We start from the raw sequence: 20,663 nt of genomic DNA, 5'->3' as shown, positions 1-20,663 counted from the left end.
CCCCATGGGAATGACTAAGCATTTAACAGCCTGAGCTAGGCATCCTGTCTACACTAAACATTTCTAATACATGAAGTGTCTAACCACTGTCTATCTGACTAAAAAAATACCTAACAGAACCTTTACAATTTTACTTTGGCTAACAGTCCACGCCCTCAAGTAGCACAAAGCAGATTTTTGGTAAACAGTTACTTGTGTCTTTGTTGCATCTTTATAAAGTCAGTAAGCCTAACTTTTACCTTAGCAACGTCCATCCATCCATGATCTATTGTACTTACACTATAAGTGTAAGTACACTCCTAAGCTCAGCAACCAAACAGGACAAGTACAGACTTCAGCGGACAGTCAGGACTGCAGAAAAGGTCACTGGTGTGAGCCTGCCCTCCATGGAGGACCTGTACACCTCACGGGTCAAAAGCAGGGCGGAGAGGATCACTGCTGACCCCTCACACCCCGGACACAACCTGTTTGAACTCCTCCCCTTAAAATATTAAAAGTATTTTGAAAATTGGCTTAAAGTGAATTTACTTTAGTAAATTTATTTATATGGTAAATGGTCTTATACGTGTATAGCACTTTTCTATGCATTGCAGCGCACTCAAAGCTCTTTTCACACTATTTGCCCAATCGCATTCCCAAGCACTCACACACCGGTGACATTACCGGGAGCAACTGGGTGTTCAGTGTCTTGCTCAAGAACATTTCAACATGTGGACTGGCCAAGCTGGGAATCAACCCACCAGCCTTCTGGTTAGGAGACAACCCGCTCTACCTCCTGAGCCACAGCCGCCCCTAAAAACAGGCTGTGCTCTTCACAGTAACAGTGTTTCTGGAAAGACATTATTGATGTTACATTAACATATTTGCGAAACCTTTTTTTTTCCTTTGTGGTAGAAACTAAACACTCCGGCTGTTCTGAAAGCCCCAAAAGAGAGGAAGCCCAGCAAGAAAGAGAGAGGAACCCCAGGGAAGTCATCCAGCCTGCCCGCAATCCTCTACAGGTGAACACAGTGTCTACAGAGATGCGGGGGCAAGAAAATAAAGGATTAAACATGATGGTTCAATTAAAAAGTTATGATAGTGAAACCAGGTGCAGAAACAGTGTGCCTCACTGGATATGTCCAGCATTGGTTTCTGAAAATTTGGGGCCGAGTGTGTGATTTTAACTTCTGATATCATCTCTATTTATATGGCATAACCAAAGCATATAGTGTTCATGTCTTACATACTGTACATAATGGATTTCACTATTTTGTCCCAGGTCATTTCTGCTAGAGTTCCAAAAGAATGACTAATAATGTCAATAAGAAGCATTTTCTCACACATAATTTCACCTGATGTGTTCCTGCAGCTGTGGCATCTGTAAGAAGAACCAGGACCAACATCTGTTGGTGTTGTGTGACACCTGCAAGCTCTACTACCACCTGGGATGCTTGGAGCCACCACTAACACGCATGCCCAAGAAGACCAAGAACAGCTACTGGTGAGAAACATGGAAAAGAGAGGGGGTGGGAGAAGATGGAGATATGCAGGGGGTTGATATTGTCCAGTAATTGAAGATGGGAGACTATGTAACCTTAAATCTGTCTTTGAAAGCAATGTAGAATTAAACGTCAGTAGCTAAGAAGATCCACATACAACAAAATGTTCTTATGTTCTCTGTATTGTTCTGAATCATACAAGCCATAAAACCACTGTAAGCTTGAGGTAATACAGACTGTGCTGGGGAGCTATTAGTGGAGGTTACACAGTTCAAGATTCCTCAGTAGGAACACTCACATGTCAATGTGCTGCTTTGTCAGAACTGACTGTCTGCAGAAGCTCTGATGTACATGCCGCCATGCTCCATATGATTCAACATGACTGCTCAGAGAATATGAGAGGAACACAGCAGGTAGAGGCAGGGCCAGTGTATGTAGACTGTGTGTGTGTGTATATAGCTTATTTGAGCAGGTTCACATCAATATGGACAAAGCTGTGAGGGAAATATAGCACAGTCAGACAAAATCATCACTTAAAGGATAAGGCCAATCATTTTCTACATTAATAGTATTTTCAGCTCTGTGAGACGGGGACTGAGAGAGCCTAGCAAGCACCAGCGCAGAACTGGGGAAAGATCTACTCTATGCAACGACAGCTGAGCAAGAGCCTGATGGCAAAGATTTAGAGCCAGGCTCAAAGTTGTTATAATTTTCAGCCATATGACTTCTATTGTACCATTTTATTAAGTTTCGACAAAATAACCACTTAGATTGAGAATATGTGGTCAGCCTATCCAGGTAATGCCAGTTTAGAATTTGTTCCGATGTTTTTAGAGTTGTGAGCATAGACATATGCAGTATACACATATACAGTATGTTTGTGGTTGTGAGTGCTCGTTATCTGACCAAGCTAGCCCCTATTAGCAGGCAGCCACATGTCGTTCAGAACACAGTAGTCTGTCTCAAGGACACCGGTGTTCCAACTGCACATTATAACTGCATTTCAACTGTTGGAACCTAACGAGTGGTTCACCCCATGGTTCATATGGTCACCCGGCATAAACTCACAGGTAGACGTGAACCGCCCTACTTTGCTTCACTGTATTTTCTATGTGTCGGTCTTGAGGGGCTCCAGTAACGGAGACTATATGAGCAGTTTATCAAACAGATGTTGAACAAGCAGAACAAAACTTGCAGAAATGTGACGGCTTTACCGCTGTGTCCACGGTCAACTCACTGAAGTCCCTATTTTACCTGTGAATCAGTGAGTGAATGTCTGTTATGTTTCTCGTTTTTCTTGAGTGCTTGCTCAAGTGGGATTTGTTGGGTTTTACCGGTAATACTGTAAAGTCTAAACATTACTGTGCCCTTGTTGTTGTCAACTACAAATAAAAGTGAACTGAATAACTTTCAAACTAATAACGATATCAGCGTCATTCCAAATGCCAGCAGTAGGTTTTCAAGCAGTCATATATGAGGGTCAATCATGGGAGCATTGCTTTTATGGCATTATGGGGAAAGTGAGTTGCCCCTTGCCAGAGTGTTGTTTAGTATGAACATGGATTATTGATTAAAAGTAACCATTTGGCAGCGGATTGTTATGGGTGAATTCTTAAATTCATATTGTCAGCGTATCATCTGAGAAAATTGCAGTTTCATAGCAGGGGAGGGTTTAATGATCTGAGGGTAGGAGGCAAAATACCACACAGTAAAAATGCTGTCAAAGACCTGCATTTGATTTTTTACATTTAAGTAATCACATTGTAGTCTAGTGATTTGTTTAAAACAATGCTGTCGCACTTTACTTCTCAAGAGTGCCTACTTATGAGAAAATTAAACAACGCTAATTCTGTTAATTTTTCTTGTTAGTTTTTTCCTCCTAAAAATAAAAAAAATCCTATATTGTTAAAGTACTGGGTTATTTTTGTAAAAAAGTAATGATAAAACAAAAATTGAATCATTTCACATCTTTTCACATCGCATATCAAAGTATGGAGAGTAGTATCAATAAGAGTATCGATAAGTATTGGTATTTATAAGCAGTATCAGTGTCAGTATTGGTATGAATACATTTCTCAGTCTTGATCGGGTCTGGTGTTTGCTAATGAAGAAATATGTCACCCAGTGCAGCGGTATGATTGGTATTCCCACTGTTGTGTATGTGAGAGGCAGACAGAAGCAATACATACACATTGAGTGAGAGTCCTCTGGAGTACAGTGAAAACATTGAGGCAAATCCTTATCTATACAGATAGGAGCCACAGGATTGGTCAGACAGACAAGCCCTGCTTTACATAATCACAGTCTGTGGATAATAGGGCATGTAATGCAGCTTCTTTTGCCCTTTGCTGTGAAGACCTCTGATCTCTGAATGCTCCGAGTCAATTTGCAAACGCTACAATAGGCCTTACAGAAAGATAGGACTTTGTTCTCAACTTATTATTACAGAAATTTCCATCACAACAGTTAATGCATTGTAAAATAACAATGTAAAACCATTATAGCTATGTTAGTCACCAATTACAAGCCAACAGCTAATGTTATACAGAATGATAATGGAAGCACACTCAGCCCAGTTTGTATAGTTGGGAAATATACTAATGAAAAGTAAGAGCGCACTCCAGTAACTTGAGTATTCCCTTCCATCATCATATCCTGATGCAAAGTGATTTCAAACTTTGCGTAATGACTGGGATCATTTGCATCTCTGAATATTCATCAATATTGGAATTCACACTGAAGAACAAAACCAGATATGTTTTCAGGCCCTTTTCAGAAAAAAACATTTTTCCTAGAGTACTTCTGTATGCCTTTAATCGTGTCTTGGAGTGATCTTTAAGTCTCCAAGTTTTTATGTCTACAGATTTGTACTATTGACTTTTTGTCAAAGAACCATATTGCTAACAGTTGTGAAACATTTTGAGTAATGGTTTACCCAGGAGAATTTTATGCCAACTTAGAGCTGTTGAATTCCCCCAACGTGCATCACACAGCATTGGCTATGGGCCATGTTGTGTATAATAATAGTAAAGTCTAGACCTTATTTTGTAAAGTGTGCTGAGACGACATTAATGGTGATTTGGTGCTATACACAAAGAAAAATAGAAAGAAATTAAAAATGTATTGGACCTCCTGCGACCTGACTTCATAAGTAAAGTGTCTGCCTAGCTTCAGAGTTTACAATCACTCTATCAGCAACCATGTTCGCCATCTTAGCTTAGCTTGTTAGGATGCTGACCCTAGCTAATAAGCATGAATTTCAAAGTACCGCTGAGGAGGATGTAATTGTGATTAGTTTCATACTGTATGTATTAGGTTTTGTAGGTCCAAAGAATTGGATATATTAAAATTTGATCTGATGAAGGAAAACTCAATGGATGCCATTTACAGTGCCTTGCGAAAGTATTCGGCCCCCTTGAACTTTGCGACCTTTTGCCACATTTCAGGCTTCAAACATAAAGATATAAAACTGTAATTTTTTGTGAAGAATCAACAACAAGTGGGACACAATCATGAAGTGGAACGAAATTTATTGGATATGTCAAACTTTTTTAACAAATAAAAAACTGAAAAATTGGGCGTGCAAAATTATTCAGCCCCCTTAAGTTAATACTTTGTAGCGCCACCTTTTGCTCCGATTACAGCTGTAAGTCGCTTGGGGTATGTCTCTAACAGTTTTGCACATCAAGAGACTGAAATTTTTGCCCATTCCTCCTTGCAAAACAGCTCAAGCTCAGTGAGGTTGGATGGAGAGCGTTTGTGAACAGCAGTTTTCAGTTCTTTCCACAGATTCTCAATTGGATTCAGGTCTGGACTTTGACTTGGCCATTCTAACACCTGGATATGTTTATTTGTGAACCATTCCATTGTAGATTTTGCTTTATGTTTTGGATCATTGTCTTGTTGGAAGACAAATCTCCGTCCCAGTCTCAGGTCTTTTGCAGACTCCATCAGGTTTCCTTCCAAAATGGTCCTGTATTTGGCTCCATCCATCTTCCCATCAATTTTAACCATCTTCCCTGTCCCTGCTGAAGAAAAGCAGGCCCAAACCATGATGCTGCCACCACCATGTTTGACAGTGGGGATGGTGTGTTCAGGGTGATGAGCTGTGTTGCTTTTACACCAAACATAACGTTTTGCATTGTTGCCAAAAAGTTCGATTTTGGTTTCATCTGACCAGAGCACCTTCTTCCACATGTTTGGTGTGTCTCCCAGGTGGCTTGTGGCAAACTTTAAACAACACTTTTTATGGATATCTTTAAGAAATGGCTTTCTTCTTGCCACTCTTCCATAAAGGCCAGATTTGTGCAGTATACGACTGATTGTTGTCCTATGGACAGAGTCTCCCACCTCAGCTGTAGATCTCTGCAGTTCATCCAGAGTGATCATGGGCCTCTTGGCTGCATCTCTGATCAGTCTTCTCCTTGTATGAGCTGAAAGTTTAGAGGGACGGCCAGGTCTTGGTAGATTTGCAGTGGTCTGATACTCCTTCCATTTCAATATTATCGCTTGCACAGTGCTCCTTGGGATGTTTAAAGCTTGGGAAATCTTTTTGTATCCAAATCCGGCTTTAAACTTCTCCACAACAGTATCTCGGACCTGCCTGGTGTGTTCCTTGTTCTTCATGATGCTCTCTGCGCTTTAAACGGACCTCTGAGACTATCACAGTGCAGGTGCATTTATACGGAGACTTGATTACACACAGGTGGATTCTATTTATCATCATTAGTCATTTAGGTCAACATTGGATCATTCAGAGATCCTCACTGAACTTCTGGAGAGAGTTTGCTGCACTGAAAGTAAAGGGGCTGAATAATTTTGCACGCCCAATTATTCAGTTTTTTATTTGTTAAAAAAGTTTGAAATATCCAATAAATTTCGTTCCACTTCATGATTGTGTCCCACTTGTTGTTGATTCTTCACAAAAAATTACAGTTTTATATCTTTATGTTTGAAGCCTGAAATGTGGCAAAAGGTCGCAAAGTTCAAGGGGGCCGAATACTTTCGCAAGGCACTGTATGCCTTGTCTCATTCACATGTAATGTTTGTTAGCCAGAGATGACTGAAGGCTATCACAATGTGGCATGTGGTAAAAAACAAAAAAGAATTGCGAATGCAGGTATGAGTGCTGCATACAAATACACCTCTACACAGTAGTTTTGCTGGTTTCCAACAAGTTACTTTATTTCTTATTCTGAAATAAAAGTTATGACAGTTTGACCTGCAGAGGATATAAATGTTTGTATCAGTTATCATGGCAATCCATCTACTAAGATATTTAAGTCCTATGTAGTGAACTGACAGCACCATTCCTAAAGCTGTGTCACTAGCAGGGCTAAAATGATTAGCTTTATCTAGTTGTTGTTTTTCAGGTGTCAACAAATGCTGAACATTGTCAGCTTCATAAAGACTGTAGTTATTACAAGTCTGATGTGTTGTATTACATTATATTTTGCAAGTATTGATTGTACAAGAGCTAGGACGACTCTGTCCACAGTTTTAAAAAGTCATTGATTTCTTTATGCCTTTTGTAGGACAAACATTGTTAAAAAGAGCATTAAGTATTTATTGACATGTATCAGCTTTGGTATTGCAAAAACAGTTCTTTATCAGAAGTCAAACATATGGGCCTATTGGATTTCTTTGTTCAATGAGACCAATTTTGATTTTTGATCAGACCAAGCTGTAAAGGTTAGTTTTTTATTTTATAGTAAAGACTGAAGATTTGGGCCTCTGATAGTAAAATCAATGCTGTTCAGTGAGAGGAGTTCTTTTCCTTCTTCTCAGGCAATGCTCTGAGTGTGACCAGGCCAGCAGCGATGAGGCTGACATCGCCATGGAGACGCTACCAGATGGCACAAAGAGGTCCAGGAGGCAGATCAAAGGACCAATCAAATTCATCCCACAAGAGATGTCCCCGGAGCCCAAGAAACATCAAGTGAGAGGCACGGTGTGTATCTACACACTGGAATTATAAAACATGATAAGTAACAATACATCACTTGACCAAAACCTTTTACAGCTAAAACAAATGAGAGCTTTTCTAAGTCCATGTTGTCCTCAACTCTAATTAGAGTGTAACTGATGTCAGTGTTGACTAGTTGAACTGAACTGATTACACACAATTAACGTGAGTTCTCATTAGTCTCGTGGTCTCCTTAAGGTTAAAGCAAACTTGCACAGGTTAACGGTGTATTCCCCTGAACACAAAATCAACTTCTTTAACAAAAAAAAACTTTTGTTACAGAAGTACAACTTTGCATAGAAAATTCAGTGGAAACACCCAAACAGATATGGATTCAGCCTTGGCAGAACAGATAAAGGATGCATCCATTCAAACTGAAAAAATAATTCAACCTGAACAAAAATGTTGTTGTATCACTTCATTTAATTAGAGGCGAAAGACCAGAGCAGGAAGGTGTGAAATACCTGAAATAAATAGGCTTTCTACAGGAATGGTTTAAAATCAGTCTGCCTGTGCTCCAAAGACACTCCAGGAGTCAAATTCATGTGAATAAAGCAAGACTTAAAATTTGATTTGGATGGTCTCTGCAGGACAGTCTATTAGTTTTAAAGACTCAATATGAGAAACATGCTTAAAGTAGCTGAATCTCAGCCTGCAGTCAGGTACTAAAGCATCAGGCCCCAACAGAATTAAAGCAATAAAGTCTACATTCACTGCAGTTTCTGTGTAGTGTGGTTTTATGAAAGTTATAATGAAATTATTTGTGCACTTGACTGTCATTAAAATGATATGTGTAAAAGACTGACAATTCTGCACAAATTCAGTTAAATGTCAGTCCAGACCTATTAAGAATTTAAAGGACAAGTTCACAATCTGAAAAGGCTTAAAACAATAGTCACATGCCCATATGAACATTAAAGAAAATTTACATGCTGTAATAATTCCTCCTCTTATTACTAGCAATTAGAAGATCCTTTCCTAATGCACTCTTAATGAAAACAGTGAGTGACAAAAAGTCTGTGACATGCCTGTAAAAAGAATTGGATAAAAAGACATTAACTCACAGGCCCAGGTACATCTGAGTAGTAGACCTCATCTTACACCCGAGAGTATGAACAAGCCCCTCATCTTGCAGAAGAACATAAAAATAGAATTAAAAGGAACCAGTGTACAGTGTGTGTTTGGGTTATGATGCTGATGATGTTGAGTGAAGAAGTGTTTGTTTCTTAGGTTTCTATCCAGCACATTAAGGCAAACATTTTTAACTTATGCTAAATAAATAAGAAGCATGCTGAAACTGACTGTGCCCTCCCCCCACTTTATCAAAAACGTAATGAACTGAACTGAAATCCGTGACCCAGAAACCATGGTATGAACTGAATCGTGAGTTTTGTAAACTGTTCCACCCCTACAGTAAACAAAACAAAGCTGATTTAGTCATATTAGCACCTGACTACTGTTTTTAGACAGACCGAGTATCCTGTAAAAATGACAACAGTGCATTGAACAAACATGTTCTTAGATTCTGGAAGAATGACAGAAGAACCTGCTGGCTGCTGTCAAATGTTATGATACAGTGTTCCTTGTGAAACTGGTTTGTAAGTGATGCACAAACTGGCTCGCGTTTAGCAGACTATAGATTCTCCACAGCTATTAGTACTGATACATTAAGGAAACCAACAAACAATATGTATATTATTTGTTATACCCAAAGTTAAAGTTCAGGTGTCCATCACCAGTGACAGAAGTCAGTTTGTATGCAATTTTGAATGTCATCTAGGCTGTGAATGTGTCATAGTTGTCGTAAATCCTCTGGCTATTTGTTTCATTTTTTTCTTTGTCCATAAAAGAGCAGCAGTATTGGTACTGTGTCATCTTGTGGTGTAACATTTGTCTTAGCTATGAGAGGGATCAGAACTCTCTCTCCCCTCCCCACTGGATCCACTTATCTGTACCAGCCATGCCTTGATCCTGCGATACAGAGCTGCCTCACCACTCCCTCAAGAAACAGTTCAGATTGATATCTGACAGCTTGCTGGTGAGGAGAAGGGGTGGGTTGTCTTTCACTTCTTTTGTTTTTCCACTGTCACTTTTGCCACTTTTGTTCCCTGAGACTTGAGGGAACGTTCCTCTCATGACTGTGGGTACTCGCAGCAGAGCCAATATTACTGAAGCTGTTCCTACAACCTCTGTTACAAATTGAGAAAACAACAAAGAAAAGGGATTGTCTCAGCCACTTCTCTGCACTCTGTCCGTCTTAGAGGAGAAAGAGCAGAGTACTGTAGTACTGTGGCAGTTTGGGTTAATGTGTTTTTCTGTTCAGGTTTGGAGAACCTAGGTCCAGACATGTGCGGAAGAGCCTGCTGGAGCTCTCAGGGATTAAGCAGCTTTTTGATTTTGCTCGGAGCCACAGCCACTCTGGCGAGGCACTTCAGTGCAGCATTTATCTTCAAATGCAATGCATGCAATGGCAGGCACTAAAAGGGCTCTGCTTTGCATTTTTAATGCTTTTACCAGGGCACCCAAGTGCTGGCACTTCTGTAAAGTCATGTTTCAATTTATCAAGAATGGCTAATCGACCTCCTGCTGGCCTTTGAGGCTGTGATGTGTATCAGGGAGTGTCAGGCAGGAGGTTGTGTGTGTATGTGCACATACATGGCCAGGTGCCATCTTGATGAAGCAGAGTGTCTTGTGGCTGTTATTCATGGCCTGTAGTGGGTATTGTCTCCTGGAGTAAAACCTTTAAAGTCAACCTGTGAACTGAATTTTATTTAGCATGTACATAGTACAGCAACTGTAAAATTAATGTGCCATAGCATGTTCTCTCTGATTTTACACAGCCCTGCTAAAGATAAAGTCCTACATTCCTTTATCCGGACTGAGCTTCAAGGACAGTTCCTCAACATACAGTTGATCATGTTTTAGTACTGATATTTCTACGAAGGGTGTTTGTTCAAGCACAGGTAGCCTGAATACATGTGGTGATTGTCCCATATGACTGTAAATAAAGGGAGAGAAGTGGAGAGGGTTCAAGATTAACTTTCTGGCAAAAAATAAAGTTTTTGAGAGATTTTAAAGATTTAAGATAAAAAAATGTACACAACACTGAGTTATCCGTTCTAACTAACTGGGAGGAAAACTTGTCATCTTTGGGTGAAATCCACAGTTTTTATGCCCAAATCGGTCACCCACACGAGAGGGCATATTTACACATTTTCAATGCTGACATGCATCAGCTTCACCCGGTGAAAACGGTCAAAATGATGCGTGAGCAAACTTTACATCCAAGAAATAATTTGGCCTGGTGACACATATTAGCAAAGTTTGATGTATAAATCTTATAGCAGCTTCCCCTTTTTAGCCAGTGGTGCACCAACTTAGTGAAAAGATGATTTATGAGGTAAAAGAAGTATCACTCAGTGACACCTTTGAGCAGTCAGGGGACCGGGCCTTACCGTAGTTCCAACAGCTTCATCAGAGGAGACATCTTCACTAGTAAAACCATCAGCTGGTTAGCATCTCCAAGTTAAAGTTAAATTAATGTCATGTTAGTAAATCAAGCAGATCAACTTTTAGTTCTGAATCAAGGCCTCCAGTCTGTTGGAGAGTGGAGTTGTTTTTGGCAGCCTGTTTTAATTTTAGTTTTAGTCTAGTCTTTGTGTGAAGCTGTCATTTTAGTTTTTATTAGTTTTAGTCACATTCATACTCTTTTTAGTCTAGTCTAGTTTTAGTCAGTGAAAATTGTATTTTAGTCTCTTTTTAAGTAATGCAATTCTATTTAACCCAGTCAATATAGTATAGGAACCTAGTAGTATAGAGGAAACCAAAAGTTTCTTTTAGCCAAACCCATTTCAAACCAGGTTATCTTATTATATTATTGTTACTTTATAGACTCAAGAATATATCCAATACACAGTTTGTGTGATTTTGTGGCCACATTTCTCCCCATCTTTTTCCACAACAAATTCCGTTTTCTTTTCCACTTCTATGTAATTAAAGTTTTTCCAAATGTCGTTTCTTCTTTTTCTCCCAAAGACGAACCCCGGCTGGCCGGCCATCGATCCCTTTCTCTGTGTCAGACTTAACTTTGTTTGTTGTCATCTTCTAAATAATGCCGCGAATGGGGCTTAAGAAAGTGACATCGCCTGCGTTTGCGCAGTGCGGCTTGATGCGGCCCCTGAAGCGAGACACAGGAAACAGAAATACTGCAAAATAATAATAATAATAATTATCTAACGACTGAACGAGACGAAATAACATAACATTTTATTTCATTTCGGTCAACGAAAATAGAGACATTTTGGCATAGTTTTTATTTTGTGAACCACATTTAGTCTCGTTTTTTTCGTCAACAATATTGCATTATACATTTAATTATAATCATCGTCACACGACCAGCATTTTCGTTGAGTCTCATCTCGTTTTCGTCACGTGATAAAGGTTTGTTGACGACGATATTTAGTCATAATTTTCGTTGACGAAAGCAACTGTATTGGAGAGTACATGTAAAGTGTGCCAGAGTCATAGTCTGCTAATGTGTTGATACATATTCGATATCTTAAGCAGTTATGTAAACAGTACAGTATATAGAACATTTCCATGACAATGATTTCAGTATAACATTAATTGTGCTGTCACAAAACACTCACTTCTCAACCTATAGAATTTTTGTTTTATTTACAGTTTTAGTAACTTTCCTAAGATGAACAATAAACATAAATGAGTTTACTAACAATATAATTCAAGACTCAGTTGCAGTTGTATAAATAACTCTCAGTTTTTTTTCTCAATTTCAGGACACCAGCGCCCTGACAAGTAAATGTCAGTGTAGAGCCCTGACCTCATGTTAATCACTTGTTCTCTCACCAACTTGGTTAGTCTTCAGCTAAGTTAGTGTCGTATGTTATTTCTAAGCCTGGGTGCAGTGCACGACTTTTGCTTTGCTTTTGAGTGGGAGAAATGTTGTTACTAGTTTGCACCTGTGAACTAATGTCAGCTCCCAGTTGAGGGGGAGAATGGTAGTAATATCTCTCAACTTTAGTCTTGTGGGTGACAACAATATTGATGTTAATGACTGTCCAAGTCTAAGCCTTAATCCAGTCCAGAGTTTGTGGCAGAATTTACATATGGCTGTTACCAACATGAGCAGAAGAATGGCTTATCCATGTAGGCTAAATGTAAACGTGACAAAACATACCTTGATTAAATATTGACTCAAAAGGGGGCAAATATACATGTATGTATGCAACTCCTTATTTTAATGATTTATTTAATTTAAATCATTGTGTCAGGACTCATTTCTACCTTATCTTTTATGACTTAATAAAATGACTTAAGCATGTCAGTCAAATGACTTAATAGTTAAAAGTCTGTTATACCCCAGTTCTTTAATTGGACAGATCTGAATGAAGACAGAGTCCGACTTGCTTCATTTTTTAGTGCTGATTTATTTTAAAAGCCACAATAAAAGTTACAGAAACACAACCCGGGTAGCTCCCTGCTCCAGACAACTGCTGGAAGAAAGGAGTCTCCCAGGACAAAGAGCCTAATACATTTATATGGTTTTGGGCTAACCCTTTACACAAAAAGATATAAAAACATTACGAGTTGGAGACAGTCCGGCGTCTCCTTCTCTTATCTAGAGCTCCACAGGCTTGGAGCAGCTGGACATAGCAAAATGAAGAATTCCATGTGTGTATGTTGTATGCGTGATGTGTAACTAAAACATACATTCAGACATAATTCTAACACGATTAATACAAGAAAACAACTGGTGTTAAGGTACACTTTTCAGAATCAACTTTGTCTTCTAATGTTGAAGCAGAGCAAACTAGAGCAGACTTTGAATCTTACTAAATTGCATTACTAACACATTAATGTCTAATAATTATCTGACTGGTTTATTAATTTCTAACAAGTCCCTTTAAAATACCCCATTCATTTGATGTAAATGTTATAGCTATTTTTTAATGTTCAAGCAAATAAGTGGAATTTTAAGGGTGAATTTAGGGTTCAAGAGGTTAACTGAAGGTGGCAATAAAATGCTCCTCCTAATAGGATATGATTTACTGCTGCCAGAGCCCACCATAGTGTTGCCATTAAAATATCTCATATCAATATAGTCTATTTATCAGTTGGAAATGATGAGAATTGAGTAAATACATCTAGTTACTACCATTTCCTGTGCTCTGTTAATTTCTCCAGGCCTGCGTGAAATGATTCAAATGGTTGTTAAAGATGCACTGATGTACGTAATTAAGATTGTTTTAGCCTGGGACTTACAAATTGCCTGCACCTGAGTAGCGGTTGAGATTAGCTGTGCGGTGTGGCTGAGGAGCTTTACACTGAACTGCACTCCCTGGCCTTATTGATTAACTTAACACTACTATAATGTAGAAATGTAGATTCAGAAATGTTGGGCTTTTTGTTTGGTGCTGCAGTTGCATGAGAAATGGTTAGAAGGAGCCAACTGGCAGCTTTCTTGCAGTTAGCATTCTTAATGATAAGTGCTCCATCTGGCGAGTGGTGGCGAGCCAAAGGGGACAGATGGAATTGTTTTCACAATCTGTTTAAATATGTTATCCATTTTTCTTCCCCTTTTAAACCTTCCCAGCAGCTCTAGCACTTGCTTGCTAGCAACAAGAAGGCGATGTTAAATTTTATTCCCTTTCATGCTCTTTTCAGTCGCTTTTGAGGAGAAATCACACCTCAGACCTTATGTAGATGGTAGTGTTGACAGAGTAATGTTCTGGATCATCTGGATTGATCAGCTCAGCTTCCTCACAGTCTAAATGACATCTTACAGGCTTTTTCTTGTGAGCCATCGGTGTTTCCATCATATTATTTGAGAGGAATGTGTTCCCCTGTCCAAAAGTGTATAGTACATTTGAATTCAGATATGGGGGAACAGTGAAGTCAGGGGTTCTTCAAGCCAGTGCACAGTGGCTTCAGTATTCAGACCCCTATTTTCACACTTTGTGTTATAATTGTAAGTTTAAAATGAAGACTATAGCGATTTTTCCCATTAATCTACATTGGGGTAACCCACAGTGCCAACAGGGTACATTGTTTTTAGAAATTTGTGCTACCAGTTACAGCTTTGAGTCTTCTATGATAAGTCTCTGCAAAATATGGATGCCTAGATTTGGGCAGGTTAGCTCATTATGCAAACAAATGATCCTTGAGCTCACCTCACTTGTCTACCATTTTCATCCCCTTTTTTTGCAGTTGCTTTTAACCAACTAGTTCCAAGGTAATTTATATAAGATGTATGTTTCCGTCAAGTTCACACAGGTCCCGCTAGGAGAGTAACCTCAGGTGTAGCTCATCACATTGTGGACATGTCGCCATAAGTCTGACACACACAACTTGGCCAAATGCTTTTTGCTGCCATCTGGAGGAGTATGTTCATGTTTTGTCAAGATTTGTTTTATAACAAATATTAGTTAAAAAAAATATCCAAAACTGAGCAAGAGCAGCCATTCCCAGGGTTAAAAGTGAGCTTACTGACAACAAAGATGGTGGTGCCTGTTCCTTTTATGGCATCCATCTACTGTAATGTGTGACAAATAGATTTTGCTTGTCACGAAATATGGAATGTCATTAAAGATTCAAGATGTTAAAAAATACATAAACTACCAAACAAAGATCTTTCTCTTCGGTTAACAATGACTTTATAAATCAGATGGTAGGTATATGTTTGTTCAAAGTTAAAATCCAGGTGAACAAGTTCACCAAGAACATAATGCAGCTGGTAAAGCTTATTGCTGTTAGTGTCAAAAGAGATTCTTATTCTTGGATTCTTATTTTTATCAACTCAGAGCTTCTCCCACTTTGATTTTAAAAGCCAGACAGTCTGAGGGCACACTTTACAGAGATTTTGTGATGAAATAAAACTGAAAGTTTAAAGAAGGAAAATTACACCCATGCCCCTGTCTCAAAAAGGTGTTGACTGAATCAGAAGAAAATGAAAATTTCATTTTAAAGTTGTAGTGAATAATGATTTTGACCACTGCTTAAAAGAGAAATGTTTGTTTCACAGAGAACCAGAGGACAGAAGAGGAGGAGACTTCCGATCTGTGAAGATAGAGAAGATAAAATTGAGGTTTGTAACTTTGTGCTGCTGCTGCTGCTAGGTTACATGTTATTGACATATTCAAATGCTTCATGAGCTAGTTCACCTCTGCTCTTTACCCTCACTGGTATTTGCGTTTTTGACCTCCTTTACTTACTTTAGAAATTCAGGTTTATTTGACTTAGGCCAGCTTATTATCTTGCTCATATTTGCTGTGGTGTTCATTTTATTAAAATTAAGGTATCAGTTGATGAATGTCATCTACCCTTGAAATCTTACTGAATGTTTTTATTACAAGTTTTTTAATATAGAGTCAGAGAAATCACTACAGCATTGTGTGGGAGAAATTTATCTACTTATCTACTTACACTATAAAATGTAAAAATGCCTCAACCTGCCCTACAGAGCTAACTATCTGAGATTGTATCCACAAAAACAAAACAACAAAAAATGTATACTATCAGAAAAAAGTGATAAATATGGTATAATAGATCAAATACGGTATGTTCTTTCTTCTTTACCCAGAATGGAAGTGTTACGATATGCTTAAGACATATGCTTAATCTGAGAGTTTTGCACTAACCTGAACAGAACTTTACAGCCCCTGAATGCTGCAGAAGAGAGTACCTTTCGTACTACATTAATACAGAATGATTTTAAGCAAATTAAATTCATCATCACTGATTTATATGTACTCAAAGTGAACACACAGTTCATCCTTAAACCTTAGCTGTGAGATGGGTATTGTAAGCAGGCAAGATAAGGCAAACACGGTCTGAAATTAAAACCATCCAGGCGCCAAATGTGGGTACATTTTCCATTTGGCAAGTAATCCATGTAATAAAACAGTATCCTGAGCGTCTCTACTGTGGGCGCCCTGCATCTGTTTATGTCTGTGTTTGAAACGCACACACACAGATGTATTCTGTGAGGAATTGCCCCTGCTCTGCCTCTGATTGCCTTTCTGAGCCAAGCATAAAAGGTTGCGATTACACACATAAAGCGCCAGTGATATGTGAGCTAGAAAATATGAGCCTGTTGGTTACACACGTGTCTCAAAAACACAGCTGAAAAACACTTCTGGTGCACACACGGTGTGACACTCATTGTCTAAGTTTGTCTAACCAGTCATCTGACCATAAGAGGAAGAGTAGCGGTGGGTTCCTGTTTAACATGTGCATGTGCATGTGCATGCGCCACACTCTGATGCAGACAGGAGACCGTACTTCATGGACCATGCAACAGAGCAGGTGATTGCAGCTAGAGTGAAGAGTTTCAGGACTCAGGAGGAGCCCTAAGTTGGTTCAAATGATTTAGCACCCAGTGGATTTACAAAATTTCAAATTTACTTTTGTCTCTCAAGTTCACTTAATAGAGCATACTGTATGTTAAATAGAATTTTGCTATCAAAACCTCGAGATATATTGTGGTTTTTAAATTTTATTTCAAAAATGAATTTATTAACTGCTGATTGATAAATTAAAATAATCTTGCTTCAGATTTTGCTCTGACCTCTTTACATTTGTATACCAAACATGCATGTGACAAAAAAGCAAATTTATTATTTTCTGCAATCTGCTGGCGTAAAGAACACAAGGTGCAGAAAAGTTACTTAACCTATGTATGATGTGGGGTACCTGTTGAGTGGACTGGAACCTGTATGCATCGGCATTGCTCTGCTCATCAGACTTTTGTGAGGGCTAAGGCTAGCAGAGTTTGTACAGAAGTGCACTGCATTCACCAAAGGAAAATAAATGGAGGATCTTATCTTGTAATTATGACTTGCTATCTCATAATTACAAGATCAGGAGCTCATAATTGTGAGAAAAGATCTCGTAATTATGAGATAATTCAGGGATTGGAACGCTACACAACTTGCCTGAAAATCATCAGGATTTAATGAATTCTTTAGTATTAGAGTAATTCAGTGATTATGAGATCCAGAGATTGGGATCTATTAATAGACTGTTATTGTTGCTGTTTAAGAAGACAGAGGCATTATAAGCTGCGTGATTTAACTGCCTAGATCCAATACCCTAGATCCTATAGACTATTGGGCTATCTTTATAATGAATATGAGCTTAAATATCAGAGCTTTTTTGCATTGTATTTTGGAAAATGTCACATTAAACAGTACAGTTCAGTCGTGTGCACAGATCGTACTTTTACAAGAAACAGCTAGTGGGCTATAATGTTGCCACAGATGTGAGTTACTGTGGGCTGCAGCTTGGGCCCAATTTTAGTTTATATCTTTTTTATGTTTTAGAACACTAAATTTGCCACATTAACTATTATCAGTTCATTTCTGATATGTGCCTTTCTACTGAGAGAATTATGTTACTACCGAAGAAATCATTAAAAAGCCAGTGTTTCTCAAACATGTTGTGAAGATTTCTAAGTCTTGATCAGTACATGTAGCCTAGTGAGTTTTACTGTACGCAGCAACTTTGAGGCCCGTTTGTAGTCTATATTGGTTTACGTTTTGGAACGCTAAGTATGCCGAATTAGATTTTATCGTCTAGTTTTGCTATGTACTCTTGGATGTCCTGACAACTGTCACTGAATTACTTTAATAATAGAGAATTTGTTAAAACCTGATGATTTTCAGGCAAGTTCTACAATGTACCAACTCCTGCATTCTCATAATTACAAGATCTTTTTCTTGTAATTATGAGATCTTTTCTCATCAGGGTCTCATAATTATGAAATAGTAAGTCATAATTACAAGATAATATCCTCCATTTTTTTTCCTTTGTTAAATGCAGTGTGCTTTTGTGGCTTTGTTTGGTGTGCATCTTATAGCCAAAAGCACTAACTCCAAAGTTTAAAGCCATTTAAGATGTATCTTTGTCTGTTCTGTTCAGCTTTTCTGTTCATATTTTCAGCTGACCTGAAGATTGTGGATAGGGAACATGCTTTTGCCTCAGTCACAGTTGACATTTTCTGGGAGCCCAAATCTCTGAATGATCTTTTTCATTAAATGTTTAATGAATGGAATGCATTTACAAAATTGGCTAACAAAATAGATTTATAAAGGTTTTGGTAAGTGATCATGTGGAATAGGCTTGTGCTGATTCTTTTGTGTGCATATCATACACTGAGATTTACATATTTGTGTTTCATATAATTTTGTGTTTGTTTAAGATGAAGGGTTGAAGATGTGGCAGTAGAGATACTATATGTTCAAAGGAATCATAGGTAACATTGGAGTCATTTTCAAGAAGGGAGGAGGTTAGACACTGTCAAAGGAAAGAAGCAGGGTTAATAAGAGAGAAACTTAACCATGACCCTTGATACAAGAAAGTATATATGAAGTTGAGTGGTCATGTGTTGTGTGACCTCAGGTGACTGGAGAAATGGCATGAGAAAAATGAAGGATATATTGATTTCCCTGCACTGGCACTTAAGATTTTTTAACCATAATGCACACAACCTGGTATTCCTTGGATCACAGCAGGCAGACTGCAGAGGATTTCAAGCAATAGCACGATTACCTGTAGTTCCAAACTGCTTTCTCTTGGCTGTTTCTCATCTGTCCATCGTCAATCCATCATCAGTGAACAAATAGCTTCCAAAATGCTTCTCTGCCACTTTAACTAGACTGTCTGGAAACAGATTTGGCCTTCACACAGCCTTTTTTAATTAGGAGAAAAATTATTTTCTTTATTCTTTTATTCTTGTGTCTGAGTTTTGACAGGTTTAGGTACACTTTCCTTACAGCACTTTTATAGCCTTTGGAATTGGGACTTCCTATAATGAGTTAACTCAGATCCTTCCTATATGTTACATTACTCCAATGTTTCTGCCAGTTTTGTCAGAAATCATTAAAGTTTTAGTCCAATTCAATTCATTTTTATGTGTAAAGTGCAAATTCACAACATAAATCATCTCAGGACACTGTACATAGTAAGGTCTAGACCTTACAATTATTATTATAGAGAAACACCCAACAAACCCACCTTAAGCAGCACTTGGTTACAACAAGGAAGAAACCTCTGACAGACCCGGGCTCTTGGTGGGCGGCCTTCTGCCTTGACCGGTTGGGGTGAATGGATAGAGGGGAGAGAAAAGGAAAGAAGAGCAACAAGACACAACAAACAGAGTGCCATAGGAATGACATTTTTTGTAGGCCAACCCAGAAGTTTCCATCACCCTGGTTTGCTCAACAAAAAAACCATGGAGATTTTTTTACAGGCTTTTGGACTATTGCAGAAAATAAGCTCTGTGACAAACAACGGTTTATGACACGTCTATGTTTTGTTCAGGAAGATAACACCACTTTTATGGTTTTTGAAGCCCAAATACAACCGCCAGAAGCAAAAGCCTATCTTTAAGCTATAAACAAACTACACCACGGTCACATGATTTAAACATCACAACCACAAATTCCTACTAGTAATTTGATTGCTAGCGCTTTCCTCTTCTGTAAAATCTTCTTAATGATCATGGCTGTCAATAAAATATACCTGTCACTACAAAAATCCCATAAGAACAGTCTAAAACTGTTTTATCAAGTTCAGAACTTTCAGTATTGACTGTAAAGAATTCACATCCTTATAGTCACTTTCATGAATTGTATACCAGAAATACTGCTTCCATCTTTCCCCACATTTTATTCCGTTTTACCTCCTAACCACTAACAAGTGCCCATACAGCTCACCATTCTAATCACCCGTGTTTCCATAGGAACCACTGCCACGGGAACGCCGACAACGACAGTCTGCAATGCAGAAAAAACCCAAAGCTGACGACACGAGGACTGAGTGTACAACCTGCAAAGGACCAGGCGACAACGAAAACCTAGTGAGGTGAGGCAACGTGTATGTGTGTGATTTAGAGAAGGAGCTGTGGGGTGGGTTAATAGACGTCCTCTGTGTGTGTGTGGTGTGTGTGTGTGTCTCGTAAGGTAGCCATATCCTCCTGATGATTAAAGTTCAGTCTTCATTAGTCTCTGGCCGCCTGGGCTCTGCAGAATGAGGGAGCTGACGGTGTTTTCTCCATAGGCCCACTATATTGACCTGCCACATACATTTGCACAGTTCATTAAGATGTACTGAAGAGCACAATTTATTCTGCTCCTTTCTTTGGATTTCTAGTGTCAGGCATCTAATAAACAGGATTCTTTTTTGACATTGGCATTCTA

At 38.7% G+C, this 20,663-nt stretch overlaps 1 protein-coding gene across 7 annotated transcripts in view; it reads left to right on the top strand.

Moving 5' to 3' along the window:
• The window catches only part of phf14 (PHD finger protein 14), a 127,301-nt gene that overhangs the window by 51,788 nt on the left and 54,850 nt on the right, over window positions 1–20,663 (top strand). For 2 of the 7 annotated variants that reach the window (XM_020621422.1, XM_020621424.1), the window contains exons 12-16: window positions 895–1,001; window positions 1,352–1,483; window positions 7,269–7,431; window positions 15,488–15,550; window positions 20,207–20,328. In XM_020621422.1, the coding sequence (XP_020477078.1) occupies window positions 895–1,001; window positions 1,352–1,483; window positions 7,269–7,431; window positions 15,488–15,550; window positions 20,207–20,328 (587 nt within the window). The other 5 variants (XM_020621426.1, XM_020621423.1, XM_020621425.1 and 2 more) reach the window with 5 other exon arrangements.

The sequence above is a fragment of the Monopterus albus genome, unplaced genomic scaffold, assembly GCF_001952655.1.
Source record: "Monopterus albus unplaced genomic scaffold, M_albus_1.0 scaffold259.1, whole genome shotgun sequence".
In the NCBI taxonomy this organism is placed as follows: Eukaryota; Metazoa; Chordata; class Actinopteri; order Synbranchiformes; family Synbranchidae; genus Monopterus; species Monopterus albus.
Note: the sequence above shows the minus strand (reverse complement) of the source record. Positions and strands in the feature narration are given on the sequence as shown.